Source organism: Phacochoerus africanus, chromosome 1 (genome assembly GCF_016906955.1).
Source record: "Phacochoerus africanus isolate WHEZ1 chromosome 1, ROS_Pafr_v1, whole genome shotgun sequence".
Lineage (NCBI taxonomy): Eukaryota > Metazoa > Chordata > Mammalia > Artiodactyla > Suidae > Phacochoerus > Phacochoerus africanus.
In genome coordinates, this window is record NC_062544.1 from 110,915,749 (window position 1) to 110,943,041 (window position 27,293).

At 40.4% G+C, this 27,293-nt stretch overlaps 1 protein-coding gene across 2 annotated transcripts in view; it reads right to left on the reverse strand.

Moving 5' to 3' along the window:
- SMARCC1 (SWI/SNF related, matrix associated, actin dependent regulator of chromatin subfamily c member 1) overlaps positions 1-27,293 on the reverse strand; it is a 168,365-nt gene that overhangs the window by 119,349 nt on the left and 21,723 nt on the right. For both annotated transcript variants that reach the window (XM_047772896.1, XM_047772905.1), the window contains exons 3-8: positions 26,634-26,719; positions 19,886-19,967; positions 17,301-17,393; positions 14,276-14,345; positions 8,087-8,156; positions 3,160-3,235 (exon numbers count right to left, since the gene is read on the reverse strand). In XM_047772896.1, the coding sequence (XP_047628852.1) occupies positions 3,160-3,235; positions 8,087-8,156; positions 14,276-14,345; positions 17,301-17,393; positions 19,886-19,967; positions 26,634-26,719 (477 nt within the window). The remainder of the gene's footprint in view (positions 1-3,159; positions 3,236-8,086; positions 8,157-14,275; positions 14,346-17,300; positions 17,394-19,885; positions 19,968-26,633; positions 26,720-27,293) is intronic.

Genomic DNA, 27,293 nt, shown 5'->3' on the forward strand with positions numbered 1-27,293 from the left:
ATACAGATCACAAAACAGATATTAAAAGATCTTTGCAAATAAAATTAAGATCTTCAGGGAATTCCCGTTGTGGTTCAGCAGGTTATGAACCTGACAAGTATCCATGAAGATGCTGGTTTGATCCCTGGTCTTGCTTAGATCTGGCACTGCTGTGCCTGTGGGGTAAGCTAGCAACTACAACTCCAATTTAGACCCCTAGCCTGGGAACTTCCATATGCTGCAGATGCGACCCTAAAAGGCAAAGAAATAAAAAGATCTTCAACTTCGCTCACAAAAAGAGATAGTGAATTAAAATTAACAGAACTGTCTTTTCTCACATCAGAATTTGCAAAAATTCAAAACCCTGAAGATACACATTCTGATGGTGAGGTTATAAGGGAAGAGGCACACTTGCTTCATTACTTATAAGAATGCAAAATGGTGCAAACTCCCAGAGCAGAGACATGAATCTAACAAAACTACATATTTTCATTTATTCTTCAACCCAGCAACCCTAATTCTAGAAATGTACCTTGACCATACGCTTTAAACAATAAAAAACATTATGTTACAAGGTTATTTACAGCAGGTTTGTCTGTAACTCTAAAATAATGCAAACTACACACATCTCCAGGAGTAATGGAGCACTGTGCTGGCATACCCAGGATTTCCAGGAAAGATTATTATATGGAAAAAGCAAAGTATAAGAGAGAAATAAGAACACATGCAGGAGTTCCTGTCGTGGCTCAGTGGTTAACGAACCAGACTAGTCTCCATGAGGACACGGGTTTGATCCCTGGCCTTGCTCAGTGGGTTAAGGATCTGGCATTGCCATGGGCTGTGGTGTAGGTCACAGACAGGGCGTGGATCCCATGTGGCTGTAGCTGTGGTATAGGCCGGAAGCTACAGCTCTGATTTGATCCCTAGCCTCGGAACTCTACATATGCCTCGGGTGTGACCCTAAAAAAGACAAAAAAGAAAAGAAAACATGCAGACACTAGCATATCTTGACAAAAAGAAATACAGGAAAGTTAAGCTAGAAAAGACTGTTCTAAAAGGAATGGGGAGAGGGGTATAGAAGGAATTCATAAGTATGCATTTTTTGGAATCACATTAGAATTCTACGGATTCAAAATAAACCCCTAGCCTGGGAACCTCCATATGCTGTGAGTGTGGCCCTAAAAAGACAAAAAAAAAAAAAAGAAAGAAAGAAAGAATGAACGAACGGAACCTACCTAATTATATTTCAAGTAAGTAACAACCTCAATGAAGGGAATGGGATGGACTGGGATTTGGGATTAATAGATGCAAACTATTACTTTTAGAATGGATAAGCAATGAGGACCCTACCGTATAGCACAGGGAACTAAACTCAGTCTCTTGGAATGAACCATGGTGAAAGATAATATAAGAAAAGGACTGGGTCACTTTGCTGACAGAAGAAATTGGCACATTACTCAAATCAACTATAATTAAAAAGAAAAAGAACTGGAGGTACTGGAGTTCCTGCTACGGCAGGGCTTTAAGGATCTGGCCTTGCCACAAGCTGTGGCATAGAGGACAGCTGTGGCTCAAATTCAATTCCTGGCCCAGGAACTTCCATATGCCATGGGTGCAGCAGAGAAAAAAAAACAAAAAACTAGGGGTAAATATAAATGGCCTTATTATTTCTAAAATATGTACGATATGCATATAGGTATGTGTATATGAGTATGTGTTTACATTTGCATTTATACATACATAATAACTATATTTCATAGTTCTCTAAACAGAAAGGACCTAGAAGCAAAGACACTCCAAATAGCAGTGAGCATACCTATATCCAGGTCTCTAATACCTTTTCCTATTAAAAGAAATAAGCACTTCTCAGAGAAACAGCTGAAGCTAGATAAGAGGAATGAAAGGTACTAGTTGAACCCAGAACATCCTGCCATGCCCAAAAGATGTACTTAAAAATGAAAAGTACATGTCACCAGGATAAGCCAGCTTGAAAGGGCTTCTAGTGGCCAAATACAAAACAACTTCAGAACAAAATACGAAGTAATGGGAGTTCCTGACATGGGTCAACAGAAAGGAACCCAATTAGGATCCATGAGGATGCAGGTTTGATCTCTGGCCTCATTCAGTGGGTTAAGGATCCAGCATTGTCATGAGCTGTGGTGTATGTAGCAGACATGGCTTGGATCCAGTGTCGCTGTGGCGTAGGCCGGCAGCTGAAGCTCCAATTCCACCCCTAGCCTGGAACTGTCCATATGCCACGAGTACAGCCCTAAAAAGCAAAAGAATAAAATAAAATAAAATACAACAAAGAAGCTCCCATATGGCTCAGTAGGTTAAGGATCTGGCATAGTCACTGCAATGGCTCAGGTCACTGCTGTGGCACAGGTATGAGCCGTGGCTCAGAACTTCCACATGCTGCAGACATGGCCAAAAATAGATTAATTTAATTAAACACAACAACAAATTGATATATCTACAAAACAAAAACAGACTCACAGACATAGAGAACAGACTTATGGTTGCCAAGAAAGGAGGGGAGTAGGGGGAGGGAAGAATTAGAAGTTTGGGATTAGCAGATACAAACTATTATATATAAGATGGGTAAACAATATGATCCTACTGTACAGCACAGGGAACTACATTCAATATCCTACGATAAACCATAATGGAAAAGAAAGTGAAAAAGAATATGTATGTAACATGAGTCACTTTGCTGTACAGCAGTAATTAACAAAACACTGTAAAGCAACTATAATTCAATAAAATTTTTTAAAATAGGAGTTCCCATCGTGGAGCAGTGGTTAATGAATCCGACTAGGAACCATGACGTTGCGGGTTCGGTCCCTGCGCTTGCTCAGTGGGTTAACGATCTGGCGTTGCCGTGAGCTGTGGTGTAGGTTGCAGATGCGGCTTGGATCCCACGTTGCTGTGGCTCTGGCGTAGGCCGGTGGCTACAGCTCCAATTGGACCCCTAGCCTGGGAACCTCCACATGCCGCGGGAACGGCCCAAGAAATAGCAAAAAGACAAAAAAAAAATTTTTAAATAACAAAACTTTTTATAAAAAAGGAAAGAAAGGAAGATCATCATTCTATATCTCCCTAAAACGCTGTTGTGGACAACAACTGAGAAAAGCTATAAAGTTATGTAAGAATAAATTTTGTTTTAAAAGGATCTTTCACCTTCCATGGCTTTTCTGGAATTGGTGGATCTTCAATTTCTGCATCAACATCATTACTATGGACCCAAGTATCATAGCTATAAAGAAAATGAAAAAAGGAAAAACAAATTAGAACCCAAATCCATATACTAAAAAGACTTTTATCAAGAGGTAAAAATACATTTTAGAAATACTATTAAGATCCAGTAATAGCAAATTATATACTTTTGTCTCTAACATTCTAAATAGAAAACTCTTCACAGAGGTCTCCAATAATCCTCACATTGTAAAACTCATCATAAGCCTCTGTCTACAGAATTTTAACAAGTTAATCAGTCTTCAAAGACATTTCCCTTATTTGTCCTCTGAGACAGTACTGAGAAAGTACTCCTTCTAGTCACTAGCCTCTCCTCAGCCTCCACTGCCAGTTTCTCCTCTTGTTCCAAACCTTTTTAACACCAGAAGGCCTCAGGTGTCAGTTTTTAGAACATTCCTCTTATGAATTCATTCTCTCGATGATCCCTCATGGAGCCCTATGGCTTCATCCTGACTTGAAATCTTCTATCTGCCTTCTTCTCTGAATTCTGGACTCATGAATTCAACTGCGAATTTCACATCTCTTCTTACATATTTAAAAAGCTTTCAAACCTAATACGCTCAAAATTCAAAATATAATGCCTTCTCAACCCCAACAATGTGCTGTATTCAATCATCCTCATCTCAGGAAATGCCAATGCCATCTTGCCAATTGCTCTAGCCAAAATCCTTAGGAGACATTCTTGACTTCACTTTCAATCACATCCTCTAATCAAATTATCAACAACTTCCACCAGTTCCACTTTCAAAATCTGTTCAGAATCTATCTACTTCTCACCCTTCTACTTTGGCCCAAAGCCACTGGGAGTCCATTTTTCACACAGCAACTAGAGCGAGCCTTTTGAAAACTAAGTCAGTCCACATCGCTCAACTGCTCAAAACCTTCTGACTCCTATCTAACTCAGAGTTAAAGTGAAAATCCTTACAAAACTTTGCCAAGGCCTTACAATCTGGTCCTATGACCTCATCTACTAGTATTCTCTGCTCACTCATGTCATGTTGAGCCACATGGGCTTAAACTAAACAGTGTTCTTTAAACATGCCACATGGGGGCCACCTCATTATGCACTTTATATATGGCCCCTCACTACCCAGATATCCACCTAGCTCACTCCCTCCGATCTTCACATCTCTTTGCCCAAAGATTCTCTTTTTTTTTTTGGGAGAGGCTGCACCTATGACATGTGGAAGTTTCCAGGCCAGGGACTGAATCTGCACAGCACCAGCAACTCAAGCCACAGTGATGACATTGCCTGATCCTTAACCCGCTGTGCCACAAGGGGACTCCTCAAAGATATTCTTATCAGTAAAATTCAATTCACTGATATAAATCAATCCCCCTACATCATCATTTTGAAATAAGCATAAAATTACCTACCACATTAAAACTGTGTCAGGTTCATATAGTGGTCACTAAATTATTATAAAAGGAAGTAACATGTAAAAGAAATACAAATACGTTAACAAGAACTGGCTTCATTTAGCCGCTTCCCATAAGGCAGTTCAAAAGCATTTGGAAAAAGTACAGCTCTACATACTCATTAATAGCACTCCTTCGCCAACTGATAACTATACCAGGTAAAGAATACAATTGTGATTAAAAACACTGATTACCTTATTTTCTTTAAGTCTTGAGTAGAAAATGTTACACGAGTAGAAGAGAGGGCACAAACTATAGTTAGTAAAGAATGTGAACTGGAGAGTTCCTGCTGTGGCACAGTGAGCCAAGGATCCAAAACACTGTCTCAGGTCCCTCTGGAGGCATGGGTTTAGCCCCTGGCCCAGGAACTTCCATATGCTGCAGGTGCAGCCATAAAATAAAATTAAAAAAAAAAGAAAAAGAAAAAGTGAACTAACAAATCACAACAAGGAACCCTGAGAAAACAAGATATAAGCTAGCCATTATAGCTTATTTGATACATAAAGTGAAGGTCATAAAACAGACTAACATACTTATAATATGTTACTATAAAATGTATTTCAATTCTATACTTATGTAGCTTATCATCATAAAAACTTTCTACATAAAGTATTTCAAAGAGCAAACTGGTTTCCTGTAGTACTTGCTGTAATAAGGAAAAGTTTGTTTATAATAGCGTCACTAATACTTAAAACCTCAAAAGCGTTATTTAAATATCATTATTTTATTTCTTTATTTTTGTCTTTTTAGGGCCACACCTGCAGCATATGGAGGTTCCCAGGCTAGGGATCTAATCAGAGCTACAGCTGCCACTGGCTTACACCACAGCCACAGCAACCACAGCAACGAAGGATCCAAGCTGCGTCTGTGACCTACACCACAGCTCACAGCAACGCCAAATCCTTAACCCACTGAGCAAGGCCAGGGATCGAACCCGCAACCTCATGGTTCCTAGTTGGATTCTTTTCCACTAAGCCACAACAGGAACTCCTAAATGTCATTATTTAAAAAAAAAAAAACTATTAGTTCATTTAAGGTGGTCAGTTATGGTTCAGAAAATGTTAAGAAGCTGACTTCATTTGATTCTAAGTAAGTAACTTGTATAAAGACTATGAAAATATTCTTAAAATTTCTAATACATATAAAGATGTATTTTCTTCCTCAAAAAATATATTTGTAAGTAAAATAAAGTTACTGAGATTTAACTTAAAAACAGCACACATCCAGACATTTCATATCTCCTGATTTAAATAGAACACACACATGCAAGTGCCATTCCTTCCAAAACCTACAGTAGGTTCTGATCAACTCTAAACCTAGAGAACAGAGAAATGTTCAAATATACTATGGTGATGCCATAAAAAATCCCACATACTAGTAAACTCTACAGGACAAACAACCTGGTTTCTTAAGTAATATGTTGCAAGGAGGAGTGGGAAAGACAGAGGGAGAACCTACAGAGTGAAAAATATTTAAGAGGAAGTTCCCTCACGGCACAGTGGGTTAAGGACATGGTGGTGTCATCTCAGCTGTGGGGCAGGCTACAAGTGCAGCACTGGTTCAATCCCTGCCGGGAAACTTCTACATTCCTCAGGCACCGCCAAAAAAAAGGAAAGAAAAATAATAAAGAAATATACCAACTAATCACAAGATGTGGTTAAACTCTAATTCCAACAAATATCAATCTTAGCAATCAATCAAATGTACCATAAGATAACAACTAGATATTCGATACTAAGGAATTTTGTTAATTTTTTTAGGTTTAACAATGGTATTATGCTTCTTTTTTAAAAGATGAGTCCTTATCTTTCAGAAATACATATTGAAATGTTTATTACTGAAATACTAAAATGATATATTTGGGATATAATATGGTATGACTACAAGTCAATGTGGATACGGATGAAAGAACACTAATCTGACAAGAAAAACCCATAATGGAGAGATTATAAGACAATATTGAAATAACCACTTAAACAGCTCTACTGTAGGTTTAAGAAGATGAATAGAAGGACATCTTTATTTCTAAATGTCCAATGCAACACAATATTAAATAATATCAATCATTTTAACTGATATTTGTTGTCTAAAACATTCTTTATTCACATTTAGAAACCTAAAAACACTATGAGTTATGGCATGTACTTTTTTTGGCCACCTGCCCCCCCCAGCACGCAGAAGTTTCCAGCTCAGGGACTGAAATGGCACCTCAGCAATGACAAGGATCCTTAATCTTTTCAAACACCAGAGGAAATCCGTTGGGATCTCCGAGTTATGACATATAGAGTATACTTCATTTTAAACATGAAATAATTTCATCCTTAAACAGAGTGGTATGAGAATTTTTTGAAAAAACAAGTCATAAAATACTCAGGGAGTTCCCTAGAGGCCTAAAAACTTCATTTCCTAAAGGAAACTTCATATCTTTTTTTTTAATTTTTTAAAAATTCTTTTAGGAGTTCCTGTTGTGGCTCAGCAGAAACAAATCTAATATCTATGACGATACAGGTTCAATCCCTGGCCTCACTCAGGGGGTTAAGGATCTGGTGTTGCCGTGAGCTGTGGTGTAGGTTGCAGACGATGCAAGCTGCTATGGCTATGGCAGGCCAGAGACTACAGCTACAATTCGACCCCTAGCCTGGGAACCTCCATATGCTGCAGCTGTGGCCCTAAAAAGCAATACGTAAATAAATAAATAAAAATTCTTTAAATTATCAAACATTTGATGATTAAGCTCTTTTTCTTTACTTTGACTTATTTTTTACATGACATCTGACTTTTTAATTAATTTATTTATTTATTTTTTGGCCACCCCCACAGCATATGGAAGTTCCCAGGCCAGGGATCAAACCTGAGCTGTAGCTACAACCCACACTGCACTAGGCCAGAAATCAAACTGGTGCCTACACAGAGACAAGCTGGATTATTAATCTGCTGCACCACAGCATGATCTATGAAACTTCATTTCTTAAAGGAAACAAAACTGAATTAGCGATCTAATACCATACTAAAGTAGTATTTTGACAAACGCAGCAAACATTATCAGCTCATTAAATAACATAAATAAAGCCATATGATTTCAATGAATTCCATACCTTAATAAATAAAAAAGTCAGTAAGAGACCAGATCTCAGGACATATCAACATTACCTGTCTGGGAGTTCCCATTGTGGCTCAGTGGTTTACGAATCTGACTAGGAACCATGAGATTGCGGGTTTGAACCCTGGCCTCGCTCAGTGGGTTAAGGATCCAGCGTTGCCATGAGCTGTGGTGAAGGTCACAGACGCGGCTTGGATCCTGAGTTGCTGCGGCTGTGGCAAAGGCGTGCGGCTCCAGCTTCTATTTGACCCCTAGCCTGGGAAACTCTACATGCTGCAGGTGCAGCCCTAGAAAAGGCAAAAAAGACCAAAAAAATATATATATATATATTACCTGTCTGGGTAGAACCCCCAATGCACTAACACCTGCTTGTCTTTTCTCATCACAGGTCTCAACCACTCTTCTGAAAGGGAAAAAGAAAAAACTTTAGTCAACCAGGCAAAATAAATGAATAAATTATTAATCACTTAATCTTCACCTAGTTTTGGTTTTGCTAATAAGCCCCTCCCAAAATCTTTCCTCATACTTAAATGTTACCTACCACGTTCAGGGAAAGATTTTCAGACATGTATTCAGACTTCCTGGATTTTAGGTCTATTATACATTACTCTTGACAAAACCAACTGTCTACTTAGGTAAAATACTCTCCATCCCATGCACCTGCTGCCTGTTTGTCTCAACTTCAACCCAAATCAAGATCACTATTTTCTTTACTGCTTCATATCCCATATTGAACCTCTCCTCCCTTTTTCACTGAACCATTACATTACTACACATCTTGCAAGGTGTAGGTCATGTTTCATGGCCCTGATGAAAGTTTTACCAACTACTATTCTTCTTCCAAATCACTTTTTCTAGTGCTGCATCAAAAGTTTTTACCAATAATATTTTTATTATTCATTAATATCTTCCTGTTAATTTAGGCCTCCTACCAAGAAAGAGTGTAAGCAATGCAATCACATAGCATAGATATTTTTGTCAAGTTTCCATACTTAAGATAGGTACAAATTTATATAACCAGATGATTCTTATGGATCTTAATCATAGCTGAATCACATCTACACTTCAGCTTTTTTTATGATTACTTCAGTAGTCTAAATATAACTCAGAACACTCATTTCTAGGACTAAGGGGAAAATCATGAAGTAAGCCCCTTGAAATCCAACAAATAGCAAAATAGAAAAACTAAGTGAAATAGAAAACTGACTTTTTTTTTTTCTTTTGTCTTTTTGCCATTTCTTGGGCCGCTCCCGTGGCATATGGAGGTTCCCAAGCTAGGGGTCAAATGGGAACCAGCCTACGCCAGAGCCACAGCAACGCAGGATCCAAGCCGCGTCTGTGACCTACATCAGAGCTCACGGCAATGCCAGATTGTTAACCCACTGAGCAAGGCCAGGGATCGAACCCGCAAACTCATGGTTCCCAGTCGGATTCGTTAACCACTGCGCCACGACGGGAACTCCGAAAACTGACTTCTCATTGCAATTTCAACATGAAATAGACCCAGTTTCACTGACTTAAGCCAAGAAGTCCACTTGTCTATGTTATTTTAAGCATCGAACCATTGACCATACTATCTTGAAAAAGAAATTAAGCCCTGTTCCTTTTTTTGATTTTTAGGGTAGTACCCGGGGCATATGGAAGTTCCAGGCTAGGGGTTGAATAGGAGCTGTAGCTGCTGGCCTATGCCAGAGCCACAGTAATGCAGGATCCAAGCCGCATCTTCAACCTACACCACAGCTCACGACAACGCTGGATCCTTAAACCACTGAGCAAGACCAGGGATGGAAGCTGCATCTTCATGGATACTAGTCGGGTTCGTTAACTGCTAAGCCATGAAGGGAATTCCCTAGACCCTGTTCCTTAATCTGATATCCCATGGAAAAAGGGGAGAGAGAAATCAGTGGGTCTTTCAGAACTTGTTCTGTATAACTAAAATATACTGAATCTATAGATTAGATATGTGAATTAACAGTCTTTCCACAGATGATAAACTACACAGAACCATTTTTTTTAAAATCCACAATTTGGCAAGTAAAAATTACTCCAAAGTCAGAATATATAAACAGCTCTTATAACTCAACAATAAAAAGACAAATAATCCAACCAAAAAATGGGCAAAGGATCTAAACAGGCACTTCTCCAAAGAAGACACATAACTGGCCAAAAAGCATATGAAAATGCTTAGAATCGGAGTTCCCGTCGTGGCGCAGTGGTTAACGAATCCGACTAGGAACCATGAGGTTGCGGGTTCGATCCCTGCCCTTGCTCAGTGGGTTAACGATCCGGCATTGCCGTGAGCTGTGGTGTAGGTTGCAGACGCGGCTCGGATCCTGCGTTGCTGTGGCTCTGGCGTAGGCCGGTGGCTACAGCTCCGATTCGACCCCTAGCCTGGGAACCCCCATATGCCGCGGGAGCGGCCCAAGAAATAGCAACAACAACAACAGCAACAAGACAAAAAGACAAAAAAAAAAAATGCTTAGAATCATTAACAATTAGGGAAATGCAAACCAAAATCACAAAGATACTGTGTGACAATCACTGGGAAGGCTAATATGAAAAAACAGGAAATAAAAAAATGTTGAGAATGATCACAATGTTGATGTGACTGTAAAATGGCACAATCACATTGGAAAAAAGGTTGGTAGTATCTCAAAAGGTTTAGAGAGTTGCCGGTATTACTCAGTAATTCAATATTTAGGTAAACATAAGAGAAGGGGAGGAGTTCCTGTCGTGGCGCAGTGGTTAACGAATCTGACTAAGAACCATGAGGTTGTGGGTTCGATCCCTGGTCTTGCTCAGTGGGTTAACGATCCGGCGTTGCCGTGAGCTGTGGTGTAGGTTGCAGCCTCGGCTCGGATCCTGCGTTGCTGTGGCTCTGGCATAGGCCAGTGGCTACAGCTCCAATTCGACCCCTAGCCTAGGAACCTCCATATGCCGCGGGAGCGGCCCAAGAAATGGCAAAAAGACAAAAAAAAAAAAAAAGAGAAGGGGAAGCGTATGTCCACACAATAACTTATACACAAATGATCAAAACAGCATTATTTATAGAGAATGTCCATCAACTTTCAATTGTCTAAACAAAAGGTAGTATATTCATACATTGGACTTTTATCTGGACATAAAAGGGAATAACATACGGGAAGTGCTATCAGCACAGTGACAGAACAGGAAGGCTCAGACTGTGTTCTACCAGAGACAATGACATAACAATATATCATCCAAAAAGTCTAGAAACAAATTAAGAACCCACACTACCAGGAGTTCCCACTGTGGCTCAGCAGTTAAGAACCCAACACAGTATACGTGAGAATACGGGTTCAATCCCTGGCCTCACTCAGTGAGTTAAGGATCTGGCATTGCCACAAGCTGCAGCAGAGGTCACAGATGCAGCTTGGATTCAATTCCACCCCTAGCCTGGGAACTTTCATATGCCTCAAGTGTGGCCATAAAAAGACAAAAAAGAAAAAAGAAAAAGAAAAAGCCATTTCATATCAACCACATTAGCAATTCTCCCAAGCCAGGAGAGCACAGCAGAATCAGGAGGAAAAGCTCAGCTCTCAGCTTCTCCCTGGGCTGAAGAAAAGAGTGTACATGTGTCCAATGTTTCAACTTTCGTGGGGGCTTGCCAAGGGACAGGTTTGTCTCACCTGACTTGGAGCACTAATGAAAATGGCCTGTTTTGAATGTGTGGTAGCCACAGAGAACAAAAGGGGGTGAGCAGAAAAAAGAAAAATTAAATGCTATTTCCTAGATTACTCTAACTACTAATAGCAATACCAAGCAAGAATGAGTATCCAATAACCAAGGTAGAACTAAACAAAAGAGAAAAACAAAACTAGCTTGAATAAGGAATCACTAAGTATCCAGATATAACAATTACAGTTCAAATATATTGTAATAGCAAACTTTTTCAAAAAGTTCACAATCTAAAAGTTTTACACTAGTCTTGGGAGTTTTTCTTGTGGCTCAGTGGAAATGAACCTGACTAGCACCCATGAGGACGCAGGCTCGATCCCTGGCATCATTCAGTGGGTTAAGGATCCCATGTTGCCGTGAGCTGTGGTGTAGGTCGAAGGCACGGCTCCGATCCCACGTTGCAATGGCTGTGGCGTAGGCTGGCAGCAGAAGCTCTGATTTGAGCCCTAGACTGGGAACCTTCATATGCCACAGGTGTGGCCCTAAAAATTCAAAATTAGTTAAAAGTTTTATACTAGTCTTATTAAAGGAAAAAGAGTCAGCCAACAACACAACACTATCGTACATAACTACCCACTACCTCCACCTAGTGGAAACTGATATTACTTCACAGGATAAAAGCTGTGAAACCAATCTAACACTGAGGGCAAAATGAGGCTTTTCATTTAATAAAAGCATAATTATCACAGAGTTGAAATTAGGACTGTTACAAATGAAATCAAACATCCAGCATCAAAACTGATGATGAAAAGATCTAAATGTCATAGCTAAAACTATAAAACTCTTCAAAGAAAAGACAGGTGTAAAACTTCACGGCTCTGGGGAGTTCCCGTTGTGGTGCAGTGGTTAACGAATCCGACTAGGAACCATGAGGTTGCGGGTTCGATCCCTGCCCTTGCTCAGTGGGTTAACGATCTGGCATTGCCATGAGCTGTGGTGTAGACTGCAGACGCGGCTCGGATCCCGAGTTGCAGTGGCTCTGGCGTAGGCTGGTGGCTACAGCTCCAATTAGACCCCTAGCCTGGGAACCTCCCATATGCTGTGGGAGCGGCCCAAGAAATGGCAAAAAGACAAAAAAAAAAACAAAACAACTTCATGGCTCTGGATTAGTCAATGGCAACTTCGACTTGATACCAAACAAGCAACAACCAAGTTAACCTCTTATAATTACTTGTCATAGCTGTAAGATCTGTAGTGATGTCCCCTACCCATTCTTTTTTTTTTTTTTTTTGTCTTCTAGGGCCTCACCTGTGGCTTATGGGGGTTCCCAGGCTCGGGGGTGAATGGAAGCTACAGCTGCCAGCCTACATCACTGCCACAGCAATGTGGGATCCGAGCAGCATCTTCAACCTACACCACAAATCACAGCAACGTCGGATCATCCTTAACCCACTAAGCAAGGCCAGAGATGGAACCAGAGTCCTCATGGATACTAGCTGGGTTCATTACTGCTGAGCCATGACAGGAATTCCTCCGCTTTCCATTCTTGACATTAGTTATTCTCTTTTCCCCCACTTATTTGCAGCACAATTTTAACAGCCTTAGAATTTTTTCTAAGGACCATTTCTGACATTGTTAAACACCTTGTTATTGTTTATTCTCTACTTCACTCATTTTTGCCCTTTACCATTCCTTTGTTTAGGATTAATATGTTACCATTTTTCTAATTTCTTGAGAAAGATGTGTGGACCACTGGTTTTTTAATCTTTCTTTTTTCCTCACATATATATTTAAAGACAAGGTTTAGCTTCAGGTGCACCCTTCAAAATTTAATGTTCTTTTACTTTTTCAGTTTCAAAGATTGTCTATTTCCACTGTAATTTCTTCTTTGACCTATATACACTCTTTGGCAATATATTTCTTAATTTTCACGCATACAGGGACTGCATGGTAATCTTCTCCTTATTGCTTTCTAGCATAACTGTACTGGTCAGAAAAAAACACTCAGCATGGGGTAATTAGCCATTCAAATCTGATATAATTTGGCTTCCTGTATAGATGTCCTGCAGGGATGTGCTATGCCTACTAGCAGACTTGATTCAGTAGCTCCCGTCATGACTCAGCAACAACGAACCCAACTAGTATCCTTGCTCAGTGGGTGAAGGATCCGGCATTGCTGTGAGCTGTAGTGTAGGTCGCAGACAAGGCTCAGATTCTGTGTTGCTGTGCCGTAGGGTGGCAGCTGTAGCTCCAATTCGACCCCTAGCCTGGGAACTTCCATATGCTACAGGTGTGGCCCTAAAAAAAAAAGCAAAAAAAAAAAAAAGTCAATAAATACATAAACCTCACCTAGACTTAACACCCAGATAATGATTTCCAACAAAGAAATAAAACTAACAATTAGAAAGTTGGATATAACAGAATTAGTCTGCTAAGCCTGATGCAGCAAAAAACCAGAAAACTATAAATTTATTTTATTTTTTTTGTCTTTTTGTCTTTTCTAGGGCCGCACCTATGGCATATGGAGGTTCCCAGGGTAGGGGTCTAGTCAGAGCTGTAGCCTCTGGCCTACGCCAGAGCCACAGCAACTAGGAAGCCGAGCCGTGTCTATGACCTACACCACAGCTCACAGCAATACCGGATCCTTAACCCACTGATCAAGGCCAGGGATTGAACCCGCAACCTCACAGTTCCTACTCTGATTAGATAACCACTGAACCATGACGAGAACAACAGAAACTACAAATTTAAATCATCCAGGGATTTAATACTTGAAAATCTTTAAAAAAAAAAAAAAGATGTTTTTTAAAGAACCTTTGCTTATATAAGGTAAAAATCTAATGAAGTATGAGTTTATCAGTTCATACTAAAAAACTAACTTACCATCCTCCTGTGAGGAAGGATATGGATAAACGTGGTGGGAAGCTTTTGACTTCTCATCAGTAAATGTCCCCTGGAAAGCAAATAAGCAAATAATGTAAAAATAAAAACATGGCAAACAAATTATGAGATGCCAGATGTAAGAAAAGAATTATAAAGGTATTACTTCATTTATTATATTTCAAGAGCATTACCTTAAGACAATAACATTTTTTTAGTCAAGGAAAGGGATAATGATAAATACAAAAATAATTTATAGAGTTTATATTATTGTATTGAAAAATAATACAAGTAGCTTTTAACTAATGCTCTTTCTCTCTCTCTCTGGGTAACTATATTGGTAATTTAAGTACCTCCTACTAATTCTAAAAATTACTTCAAAGTTATCACAAATTATCAGTATTACCTGAAGTGAATCAACACAAACTTAGGCCATGAGTCACTATGTAGGGCTATACACATATAGGTGAACATTTGACTTCACTCTAGCACATATGCCACTATTGTTTAAAGTCAATGTTACAACAGTGGATGATACAAATGCTAAAGTCAAGTTCTAGATAGTCACAGCTGGAATACTCATACAGTCTAGAAGGCGACTTGGAAGTTACTGAGACACAAAAGTGTTCATTCTAGAGACCTTAAGAATGATGAGAAGTCTTAAAATCCGGTGTAAGTAGCATCTTAACATATTACCTAACTTTTGTCTCTGACAATGATAATTTATAAATATTGTAATCAGAAAAACATAAAAAGGCTATTTTCAACTGGAGGAAAATTCTCAACTTAAATTTAGGGCTATCTAAAGATGAATTAGCTATCAAATAAGGCAAGGAATTCTCAATCACTAGAAGTGTTTGAGCACACTTTTAACAGCAAGACCAGAGGCTGAAAAGGGGATGTCAACATCTAATGAGTGTGAGGCAAGAGAAGTGCACACTGTGGAAGACTCTGGCCTCTGGAGTTCATCAGACAGGCCTGGGTTTGAACATCAGCTCTACCATCTACTACTTACATGATAAGGTACAAGTATTTAACGTTTTCTGTGCTTCGGTGTCTTCTGTGAAATAGAGTAGTAACAATAACACCCATTTCACAAGAATTTTGTTAGGACTAAGTTGACAGATACAATGAGCTAAGAGCAGTTACAGTTGATTAATTTGTTAAGCGCTCAAAAATGGAGTTATTGATGCATTTTAAATCCTTGAGCAAAGACCTGATCATCAATATTCAATAACATTACTATCACTAGCTTTTAAGATCTCTTCTCTATGAATCTATGAAGCCAGAAAGATCTTTATATCCCAACTGAGGTTATCCCTAGGAATTAATTACTAAGTCAGATGTCTTAAGAAATATGACAGCTAAATGTTCAGTATAAACTGTAGGCAAAGATATAAACTTTTCCCGAAAGGACCCAGAGCAAAAAGAGTTTATTATTTCAGCTGGAAAGCAATAACCAGTTGATTAATCTGTTCCATTTCTGCCCTCTAACATTCCACCTGTAATTAAGCAACACCTGAGAATGTTTCCAATGAAGACAAAGTCTAAAAGAGAAAGGGCTAAGTAATCTGTTCAAAGTCTTAATGCTAGGGGAAAAAAGGAAACAGATCAGATTGTCTGCTCTGGAGGCACAATTCTATTATCCTTCTCTTTGGTACAGATGATGAATGTAAGAAAAAGACTACTAAATCTCCAGTTGTAGGAAGTATTAGAAATACTAGCTTTGAATGCAACACCAACATCAAATGCCATCACTTACATGTGGAATCTGAAAAAAGGACACAATGAACTTCTTTGCAGAACAGATACTGACTCATACTTTGAAAAACTTAATGGTTTCCAAAGGAGACAGGTTGGGGGTAGGGGGAATACGCTGGGGGTTTGGGATGGAAATGCTATAAAATTGGGTTGTGACGATCACTGTACAACTATAAATGTAATAAACTCATTGAGTAAAATAAAAAATAAAAAAACACAACAAAAAAAAAGAAATATTTGCTTTGAGAAATCTGAAGACATTTTACTAAATGCTAAAACAAAATCCAACTGGCAATCTCTCTTGCAGCATAAAAAAGACAGATACTTCATGAGGCTTCTCAACTAATCCTAAGAATTGGTAAAATTTTGTCACTCAAATAATACTATTTCAGAAAATTACCTTCTTGGACTTCCCGTCGTGGGTCAGTGGTTAACGAATCTGACTAGGAACCATGAGGTTGCAGGTTCAGTCCCTGCCCTTGCTCAGTGGGTTAACGATCCGGCATTGCTGTGGCTGTGGTATAGGCCGGCAGCTACAGCTCCAATTCGACCCCTAGCCTGGGAACCTCCATATGCCGTGGGAGCGGCCCAAGAAATGGCAAAAAGACAAAAAAAAAAAAAAGAAAGAAAATTACCTTCTAACTGGGTGTCCTCAACTAGTTTACTATGACATGGGTTTGCTTATAGTTTAGGCACACATGTAGTCACAAACTTACACATGCAAAAATACCCACTTAAAATGAAGTTACAAAAAGTTAATGTAGATATCAGAAGACAGCACTGGTGTATGTAAATCAAGACAGGATTTGAAGCTATGGTGAAAATGGAATTTTCCAGTCATTTTTTTAAATTGATAAATATAAATACATGTAATGAGAGGAAGCACATTTATTTGATGTAATATCTGATCTCCTCCTTTCAACAACTGTGTCACCAGCTCTCACTTTATTTGCAGAATACACTGGTCTATGTAACTCCACGTAAACGTATTTCAAAGTAAGACTATGATGACTCTGTATCAATGATTTTATTAAATGTTATTCTAGGAAATACACTTTTATCAAATTATCACTCTGGATACCTTAAACAATGGTATGTGTCAACTACATCTCAATAATTCTAGGGAGAGAAGAAAGTTTGGTACTCTAAGAACCTGAAGAGAGAGAACTTTCATTTAATGCAGACACATGCAGAAATCAAAAGATAATTTAGTTGAGATTTTTAAGAAGTTTACTACTACAAATGTATATGAAGTGATCATATATACCTGATGTCGTTTGATTATATCTTTCAACTTATTAGCCAACTTCAGATCAATATCTGGAATGAGGTAGATGTTGGGTCTTGTCAGACAATTGCTCTGAGGAAAAAAGGATAAATTTTGAAATTCTTTTTTAAAGTAATGTCACATTATTTATGCACTGATCCTAAAGTCAAAAGTTGGCACTCAAAGCCATACTGCTTAAAATACGAGGATGTACTTTGGAAGAGTATGTAAAATGTTCAGCAGGTCACTTAATACCATCACCAGATGCCTACTCTGCAGCTAGGTACACTAGAGCAAAAAAATGCTGAGACTCATGACCTAAAGAAATTCATTATCTGGAGTTGCCACTGTGGCTCAGCAGAAATGAATCTGACTAGTATCTATGAGGATGCAGGTTCAATCCCTGGCCTCGCTCAGTGAGTTAAGGATCTGGCATTGCCATGAGCTGTGGTGTAGATAACAGACACAGCTCAGTTCTGGCGTGGCTGTGGCTGTGGTGTAGGCCAATGGCTACAGCTCTAATTCAACCCCTAACTGGGGAACCCCCATGTGCTGTGAGTGCGGCCCTAAAAAGCCAAAAAATAAAAAAAAAGAAAAAGAAATTCATTATCTTTTTCATTAAAGTACCATATTGATATATTAATCCCCCGCAGTCTAAGTCAAATGTAGAATTTTTCACCCAAATTGGGGGGAAGGAGGAGAGGAAATGCCCATTTTGGCTCATCAAGTACATTACTTAAAATATAAAGACTGTGGATTCTCACTCTTTTTTCCCATTTCTAATCTTATAAATAGTAATGATTAATACATGCACATTAACTCTCCAAACCATCATTAAAAATCAACAAACAAAAAACACTCAGTTATTTCTCTAACAGTTCCATGAGACAAGTGTCAAGCATTAAGTTAATGATAATACCTAGCTGAATTTTTGTTAGCTGCCTTTTCCCAGGAAGGTTAATTCAGTGACCCATTGAGGAGTTTCCAATGTGTCTCAGTGGTTTACAAACCCAACTAGTATCCATGGGACTACGGGTTCAATCCCTGGCCTCAGTCAGCAGGTTATGGATCCAGTGTTGCCATGAGCTGTAGTGTACATCACAGACAAGGCTTGGATCTGGTGCTTCTGCGGCTCCAGTGTAGGCCAGCAGCTGCAGCTCTGATTCAACCCTCACCTAGGAACTTCCATATGCCACAGGGGCGCCCCTAAAAAGCAAAAAAAAAAAAAAAAATTACCCATTGATAAAAATACCAAAAAAGAAAAGAAAACTAAGTGTTCTTTCTCCAAATCATAAGGTAGTTGTGGGTATAAGATTTATATTCACGGTACAACCATGAAACAAATTCAAAGAAAATGACTGTATAGGAGTTGCCGCTGTGGTGCAATGGGATCGGCAGCATCTCTGCAGCACTGGGATGCAAGTTCAATACCAGCCCAGCACAAAGGGTTAAGGATCCAGCATTCCCACTACAGTGGTGTAGGTGGCACTTGGGCTCAAATCTGATCCCATATGCCGCAGGGCAGAAAAAAAGAAAAAAAAAAAAATGACTGTATAGGAGTTCCCGTCGTGGCGAAGTGGTTAACAAATCCGACTAGGAACCATGAGGTTGCGGGTTCAGTCCCTGCCCTTGCTCAGTGGGTTAACGATCCAGCGTTGCTGTGAGCTGTGGTGTAGGTTGCAGACTCGGCTCGGATCCTGCGTTGCTGTGGCTCTGGCGTAGGCCAGAGGCTACAGTCCCGATTTGACCCCTAGCATGGGAACCTCCATATGCCACGGGAGCAGCCCAAGAAATAGCAAAAAAAACAAAACAAAAAAAAAAGACTGTATAAACAAGTGATTAGTAGGATGAGTGTGCTTATATTAAAAATGAAAGAGATTCAAATAACAGATTAACTGAAATCAATATTTAAAAATCAGGGAGCTCCCGTTATAGCGCATCGGAAATTAATCCAAATAGGAACCATGACGTTGCGGGTTCGATCCCTGGCCTTGCTCAGTGGGTTAAGGATCCGGCATTGCCCTGAGCTGTGGTGTAGGTTGAAGACGCAGCTCAGATCCCAACTGGCTGTGGTTGTGGTGTAGACAGGCAGCTGTAGCTCTGATTCGGCCCCTGGCCTGGGAACCTCCATGTGCCACGGGTACGGCCCTAAAAAGCAAAAAAATAAAAATGAAAAAATAAAAAAATAAAAATCAGGACGTTCCCGTCGCAGTGCCATGAGCTGTGGTGTTAAGTCATAGACGTGGCTCGGATCCCGTGTTGCTGTGGCTCTCGTGTAGGCCGGCGTCTACAGCTCCGATTAGATCCCTAGCCTGGGAACCTCCATATGCCGCGGAAAGCGGCCCTACAAAGGGCAAAAAGATAAAGAAAAAAAAAGATCAAATTATTACACCAGAAGTTTAAGATCAATATTATGCAAATGACAAGTTTTAGTCATACTTAACAGTGCTAATCCACAAACTCATAAAAATAATAGAACATTAATTTCAGAAATCTTGCCTTGCTCTGATCTTTCGGCAATCTAATATCAATCTTAGAACTGAAGTACATTAAAGGAAAATTTTAACACTCTAACTTTCAGGTACCTGCACCAATGTTTTTTCAATGTTCATAAACATTTCAACATTACGATCCATTCGGGATGGATTCTGTAGATCAAATCTCCGCCTATAAGAGAAGAAAAATTAATTTGTCTCCCACTTTAAAAACTTGGTTTTAGTACTCAAGGTAAGTGAGTTGGAAAGATCTAAAAATTAAAATAGCACTCTAGGAAATGTATGAGCTATTCTCTCTGAGTAGTATAAGAAAGCACAGAGTCAACACCTTCATAAAATATTAAATGTTGTGACATTCGTGGCTCAGTGTGGTTCCGAGTAGGAACCATGAGGTTGCGGGTTCAATCCCTAGCCTCACTCAGTGAGTTAAGGATCCGGCATTGCCACGAGCTGTGGTGTAGGTCACAGACGCAGCTCGGATCCCATTCTGATATGACCCCTAGCCTGGGAACCTCCATATACCTTGGGTGTGGCCCTAGAAAAGACAAAAAGACAAAAAAAAGTTACGACATTATGACCCACTCCAGTCACAATGAAGTACCAATTCCAAGAAGTATCCTGTTTTCCTTAAATCTGAGATTTTATATCATAGAGCAGATTCTTATATAGAACAGATCCAAAGGCAGTAAACTACTACACCATTCTTTAAGTATAACATTATATATCTACTTTACATATAAAAGTCATCTGTTCAAATTCAACTGTGTCTGTATTCTCTTTGAGCATACTACTGTCCTAAATGTGCTATAATTTATCTATTTACTTCTACTTAATCTTTCCCCAATGTCTCATCACCTAAGTACCCAAACATAACATGCTGGTGTTGCCTTCACCCATTCTTAGTCATTTCCATGTGGTTAAACCTTTTATAAACATGAAAGTATCTTTTACCATTTTTCTTTTGGTCTTTTTAAAGCAGCACCTGCAGGAGTTCCTGTCGTGGCGCAATGGTTAACAAATCTGACTAGGAACCATGAGGTTGAGGGTTTGACCCCTGCCCTTGCTCAGTGGGTTAACGATCCGGCATTGCCGTGAGCTGTGGTGTAGGTTGCAGACTCGGCTCGGATCCCGCATTGCTGTGGCTCTGGTGTAGGCTGGCAGCTACAGCTCCGATTCGACCCCTAGCCTGGGAACCTCCATATGCCGCAGGAGCAGCCCAAGAAATCGCAAAAAGACAAAAAAAAAAAAAAAGCAGCACCTGCAGCATATGTAAGTTCCCAGGCTAGGGTCAAATCAGAGCTGCAGCTGCCAACCTACATCACAGCACAGCCACAGCAACTCCAGATTTGAGCTACACCACAGCTCAGGGCAACACCAGATCCTTAACACACTGAATGAAGCCAGGATGGAACCCACATCCTTATGTTTCCTAGTCAGGTTCGTTACCGCTGAGCCATAACAGGAACTCCCCCCGTTATTTTTAATTCAGCAGTTACTTTGCTTTTATTGCATTTTAACTCCAGAGAGAGAATAGCTTAATGAATGAGAGTGTGGCTTGTGGAAACTGCGTTTGGTTCTAATCCTGACCCATCTTTTTACATAGTCTTAAATGATTTACTAACACAAGGATCAATTTCTTCATGAGAACAACGACCCATTAAATGTTTTTGTGAGGAGTTCCTTTCACTGCTCAGCAGCTAAAAACACAACTAGTACCCATGAGGTTTGATCCCTGGCCTCACTCAGTGGGTTAAAGATCCAGCATTGCTGAGAGCTATGGTGTAAGCGGGCCACTATGGCTCCAATTAGACCCCTAGGCTGGGAACTTCATGTGCTGAGGGTGAGGCCCTAAAAAAGCAAAAAAAAAAAGAATTGGCACACAGCCCACATATCCAGAGATTGGAAATAGGTAGGCACATATGGAAAGAGGGAGGTATATTACATATCATTACACTAAAAAGTATATCCTGCTAGGTGTGTGACTCTGAAGAGAAGTAAACTGGTTTGGATCCTAGCTATATATATTTATTTTCTTTTTTTTTTTTTGCCATTTTCTTGGGCCACTCCCGTGGCATATGGAGGCGCCCAGGCTAGGGGTCGAATTTGAGCTGCAGCTGCCGGCCTATACCACAGCCACAGCAACTCGGGATCTGAGCCACATCTGCGACCTACACCACAGCTCACGACAATGCTGGATCCTTAACCCACTGAGCAAGACCAGGGATCGAACCTGCAACCTCATGGTTCCTAGTCAGATTCGTTAACCACTGCACCATGATGGGAACTACTACATATTTTCTTAATTAAAAAAGCAAGATGACTGACCAAAAGCAGAGGGGTTTCTCAATTTATTTCTGTAACTATATGGCCACACCTGCAGCATATGGAAGCTTCAGGGCCAAAACCAAGCCATTGCAGAGACCATGCTATGTAGTTATGCTGTAGGCCACAGGGGAAGTCAAAGCAAGCAGTGTTTTAAAATATGCTATTAACGGAGTTCCCGTCATGGCGCAGTGGTTAACGAATCCGACTAGGAACCATGAGGTTGCAGGTTTGGTCCCTGCCCTTGCTCAGTGGGTTAACGATCCGGCGTTGCCATGAGCTGTGGTGTAGGTTGCAGACGCGGCTTCGGATCCCGCACTGCTGTGGCTCTGGCATAGGCCAGTGGCTACAGCTCTGATTCAACCCCTAGCCTGGGAACCTCCATATGCCGCGGGAGCGGCCCAAAGAAATAGCAAAAAGACAAAAAAAAAAAAAAGCTATTAAAATGGATAATTAGGAGTTCCCATGATGGCTCGGCAGGTTAAGAACCAGACAGAGATGGAGTTCCCGTGGTGGTGCAGTGGTTAATGAATCCGACTAGGAACCATGAGGTTGCGGGTTCAATCCCTGCCCTTGCTCAGTGGGTTGACGATCCAGCGTTGCCATGAGCTGTGATATAGGTTGCAGACACGGCTCGGATCCAGCGTTGCTGTGGCTCTGGCGTAGGCTGGCGGCTACAGCTCCGATTAGACCCCTAGCCTGGGAACCTCCATATGCCGTGGGAGTGGCCCAAGAAATAGCAAAAAGACAAAAAAAAAAAAAAAAAAAAGAACCAGAGGAGCCACCGTCGTGGCTCAGCAGTAACGAACCCAATTAGTACCCATGAGGATATAGGTTCAATCCCTGGCCTCAGTCAATGGGTTAAGGATCTGGCACTGCCATGAGCTGAAGTGTAGGTCGAAGACTCAGCTCAGATCCCAAGTTGCTTTGGCTGTGGCACAGGCTTGCAACTACAGCTCCAATTGGACCCCTAGCCTGGGAATTTCCATATGCCATGGGTGCAGTCCTAAAAACACACACACACACAAAAACATTAAAAACCAACCACGGTGTCCAGGAGGATTCAGGATCAATCCCTGGTCTCCCTCAGATTTAAGGATCCAGTGGCCACAAGCTGCAGCATAGGTTGCAATGTAGCTCAGATCTAGCATTGCTGTGGCTGTGGTGTAGGCCAGCAGCTGCAGCTCCAATTCGACCCCCTAGCCAAGAAATTTTATATGCCACAGGTGCGGCCATAGAAAGAAAAAAAAAAAAAGGATACTTATTCCCAAGTTAAAAGATCTAAATCATCTTTTATAATTAAACAATCCAACTGACCAACATTTCTCAATGTAAGGCTTAAAGACCATCTTAAGTGCTAATGGCTCTGATTCGACCCCTAGCCTGGGAACTTCCATATGCCATGGATGCAGCCCTAAAAAACCAAAATAAATAAATAAATAAATAAACAAAAAAGGCCTAAGCTTGTCTATAAGAAATGAATATCAGCAGCAAATAGTGTCATAGGGAAAAATAAAAGGTCACCTCTCACATTAAGACAAATGCCAATAATTTACCAGGTATTCCCATGCAACATCATATATATGCTACTCCAGCCACACATCACCAGAAGCTAAAAGAAAGCTGAAGTAAGAAAGTGGCTATAATAAGGAAACCAGCAAACTTGTGAGCTACACTGTGAGGTTCAAATGGAGAACACAAAGTTCAAAACAGTATCTTAGATATGGGGCAAGTCAGACCCACTACCAAGAAGAAGGGTCACTATTCAGATATCCAAATGGGTGGGCAGTTACTAAAATATGCACTTTGGAATGTAAGTGATCCACTCACTGCAAGTGTCTAAGTCAGAGGAGATGGGAAAGTGCGTATTGCAGTTAGGTTTATTATACCTGAAAGGAGGTATTTATGGTACAAACTGAATAGAAGACTTGGAAAACATTCTTATTCCTCACCCCATTTAAAAGTCTCTAACTCTATCCCTTTACATCTTTTTCTGCCCCATTTTTAATTTAAACATGACTCCTTCTATGTATCTTTCTAAACCACCTTAAATCTTTTCAGGTAAAAATATTTCATTGTACTGGTATGTCCCCTAAAATGTGACTTAGGAAAAGTCATTTCACTTTGAGACTCTGTCTTCAAGAGTCCAGATCAGGATACAAGCTCAACAAGAAACATAGCTAAACAAGAAACAAGCTGAACAAGAAACATAGATACAAGCTAAACAAGAAAACCAGTAAAGAAAGAGTTCCAACTGGGAATCTAGAACAAGGATACAAACTATATATGAGAGTACCCAGGCACACTGTCAATAGATCAGGGAACACCATGGTAAAGAGGTGCAGCACCAGAGCTAAAAAGAAAGCTAAAAAACAGAACACTACATCTGATAATAAATTCTCATGCCCATTTTTAAAACAGTATCCATCAAACAGTCATCCATATATAAAAGTTCTGGAGTTCCTGTCATGGCACAGTAGAAACAAATCCGACCAGGAACCATGAGGTTGCAGGTTCGATCCCTCACCTCAATCAGTGGTTTAAGGATCTGGCATTGCCGTGACCTGTGGTGCAGGTCACAGATGCGGCTCAGATCTGGCGCTGCTGTGGCTCTGGCACAGGCCAGAAGCTGTAGCTTCGATGAGACCCCTAGCCTAGGAACCTCCACATGCCATGGGTGCAACCCTAAAAAGAAAAAAAGAAAAAAGAAAAAGAAAACTTCTAGCAAATACAGACACAAGTCTGCATCTATTTACTACAAATAAGTAATTATAATCTTGCCCTGATTATTGGTGTGAATACTTATTTGAATTTACCAGCTAAAAATTGTTGAATTAGATTAACTTTTATTAAAAAATACAAATTACATGAGTATTCTGAGAAAAAATGCTAAGATTAGAAACTGCGGAACGCGACTAAAACTACCAAATAACTTAAAGTCAACATACTCCAGCACCCTTTTAACCTCTATCCCTAACCCAACACCATTAAACACTCAATAGTCCAAACAGCAAAACTTCCACATTGAGGTGGTACAAACCCCAGAGTTCAAGAAAGAAAAGGAAGAAAGCAGCAAGAAAGATAGGGTGAGGAAAGGGGAAAGAAAGAGAAAAGGAAGAAGCAAAACGGTAGGAACAATAGTAGGGATTCTCATCTCAGCTCCACCACCGGGTTCCCAATAATCAGTACTCCTCAGAGCCAGACGCCTTTCATCTGTGTCCTCAGCAGGGAACGCTGGATGTTTGTCATTCTGAAGGTCTGCCTCACCAGAACACTTAAAACTGCCATCTCGAGGAGTTCCCATCGTGGCTCAACAAAAAAAGCGAATCTGACTAGCATCCATGAGGAGGCAGGTTCGATCGATGGCCTCGCTCAGTGGGTTAAGCATCTAGCGATGCTGTAAGCTGTGGTGTAGGTCACAGATGAGGCCTGGATCCTGCGTTGCTGTGGCGTAGGCTGGCAGCTACAGCTCTGATTAACCCCTAGCCTGTGACCCTCCATATGACACAAATGCGGCCCTAAAAAAAAGATACAGAAAAAAAAAAAAACCTGCTATATTGGACTTCCTGTCGTGGCTTAACAGTAACAAACCCAACTAGCATCCATGAGGACTCGGCTTTGATCCCTGGCCTTGATCTGTGGGTTAAGGATCCCACGTTGCCATGAGCTGTGGTGCAGGTTGCAAATGTGGCTTGGATCTGGTGTTGCTGTGGCATCGGCTGGCAGCTACAGCTCCAATTGGACCCCTAGCCTGGGAACTTCCATATGCTGCACACATAGCCCTAAAAAAAACAAAAATTAAAACAAAAACAAAATTTGTGGGTAGTTCCCGATTAGACCCCTAGCCTGGGAACCTCCATGAGCTGCAGGTGTGGCCCCGAAAAGACAAAAAATACAAAAAAAAATTTTTGATAAAAAAATTGCTATGTTTGGAGTTCCCGTGGTGGCCAAATGGTTAACGACTCGGACTGGGAACCATGAGGTTGCAGGTTCGATCCCTGGCCTTGCTCAGTGGGTTGGGGATCCGGTGTTGCCGTGAGATGTGGTGTAGGTCGCAGACGCAGCTCAGATCCAGCATTGCTGTGGCCCTGGTGTGGGCCAGCGGCAGCAGCTCCGACTGGACCCCTAGCCTGGGAACCTCCATATGCCATTGGAGCGGCCCTAGAAAAGGCAAAAAGACAAAAAAAAAAAAAACCCTGCTATGTTTCAGCACATTCTCTAAGTTCAAAATATTTATTTACATATTTCACAGTGAGCCTAACTTCCAATTTGCTAATAATACACACCTATTATCTACATACAACCATATATGAAAAAACAACTTGCCTAATAAATGTATGATATTGTTCCTAGGGGTAGGCACAAAGTAAATTAGGACTCTAGATAAAAGACAATCTACTTTGCATATTAATCACAATATGCACTATGTGCTCATCTAACATACAAATAAGGTATAGGTTAACATTAAATGACTTAAATATCATATCAAAATATGCAAATAAATGTAAAAACTTACCATCCCTGTTCATTTTTATATTTGTAAGCAGCCCCAAGAATGTGGCACAAGGTGCCTCCAGCTTTAAAATCCATGAAACATTTTGCCTAAAAAAGATACAAGTTATACATGAGAAAAGTAAAAGGTCTGACAAAATTATTCATGTCTGGGAGTTCCCGTTATGGCTCAGCGGTTAACGAATCCAAATAGGAACCATGAGGTTGTGGGTTCAATCACTGGCCTCACTCAGTGGGTTAAGGATCCAGCATGGCCGTGAGCTGTGGTGTAGGTCGCAGGTGTGGCTCGGATCTGACATTGCTGTGGCTGTGGCATAGGTTGGCATCTGCAGCTCCCATTGGACCCCTAGCCTGGGAACCTCCATATGTCATGGCTGTGGCCCTAAAAAGACAAAAAGATAAAACAAACGAACAAAAACAGTTATCACTGAAAACTTAGTATTTAGTCTGAGAAGAGGCACAAGACATTACAATTTTGTAATGCCAGCACTTAAATCTAACATGAATAATGTACTAGGTAGGTAAAACAAGACTTATTTCTCAGACTAAGCCTTCCCTGAACCCCCAGCTAAAATATTCTCTCAAACCACAAATGTATACCACTACTGCACACAGGCAAACCACTCACAGCATAATAATACTGAAATGACTGGTCTGTAGATTT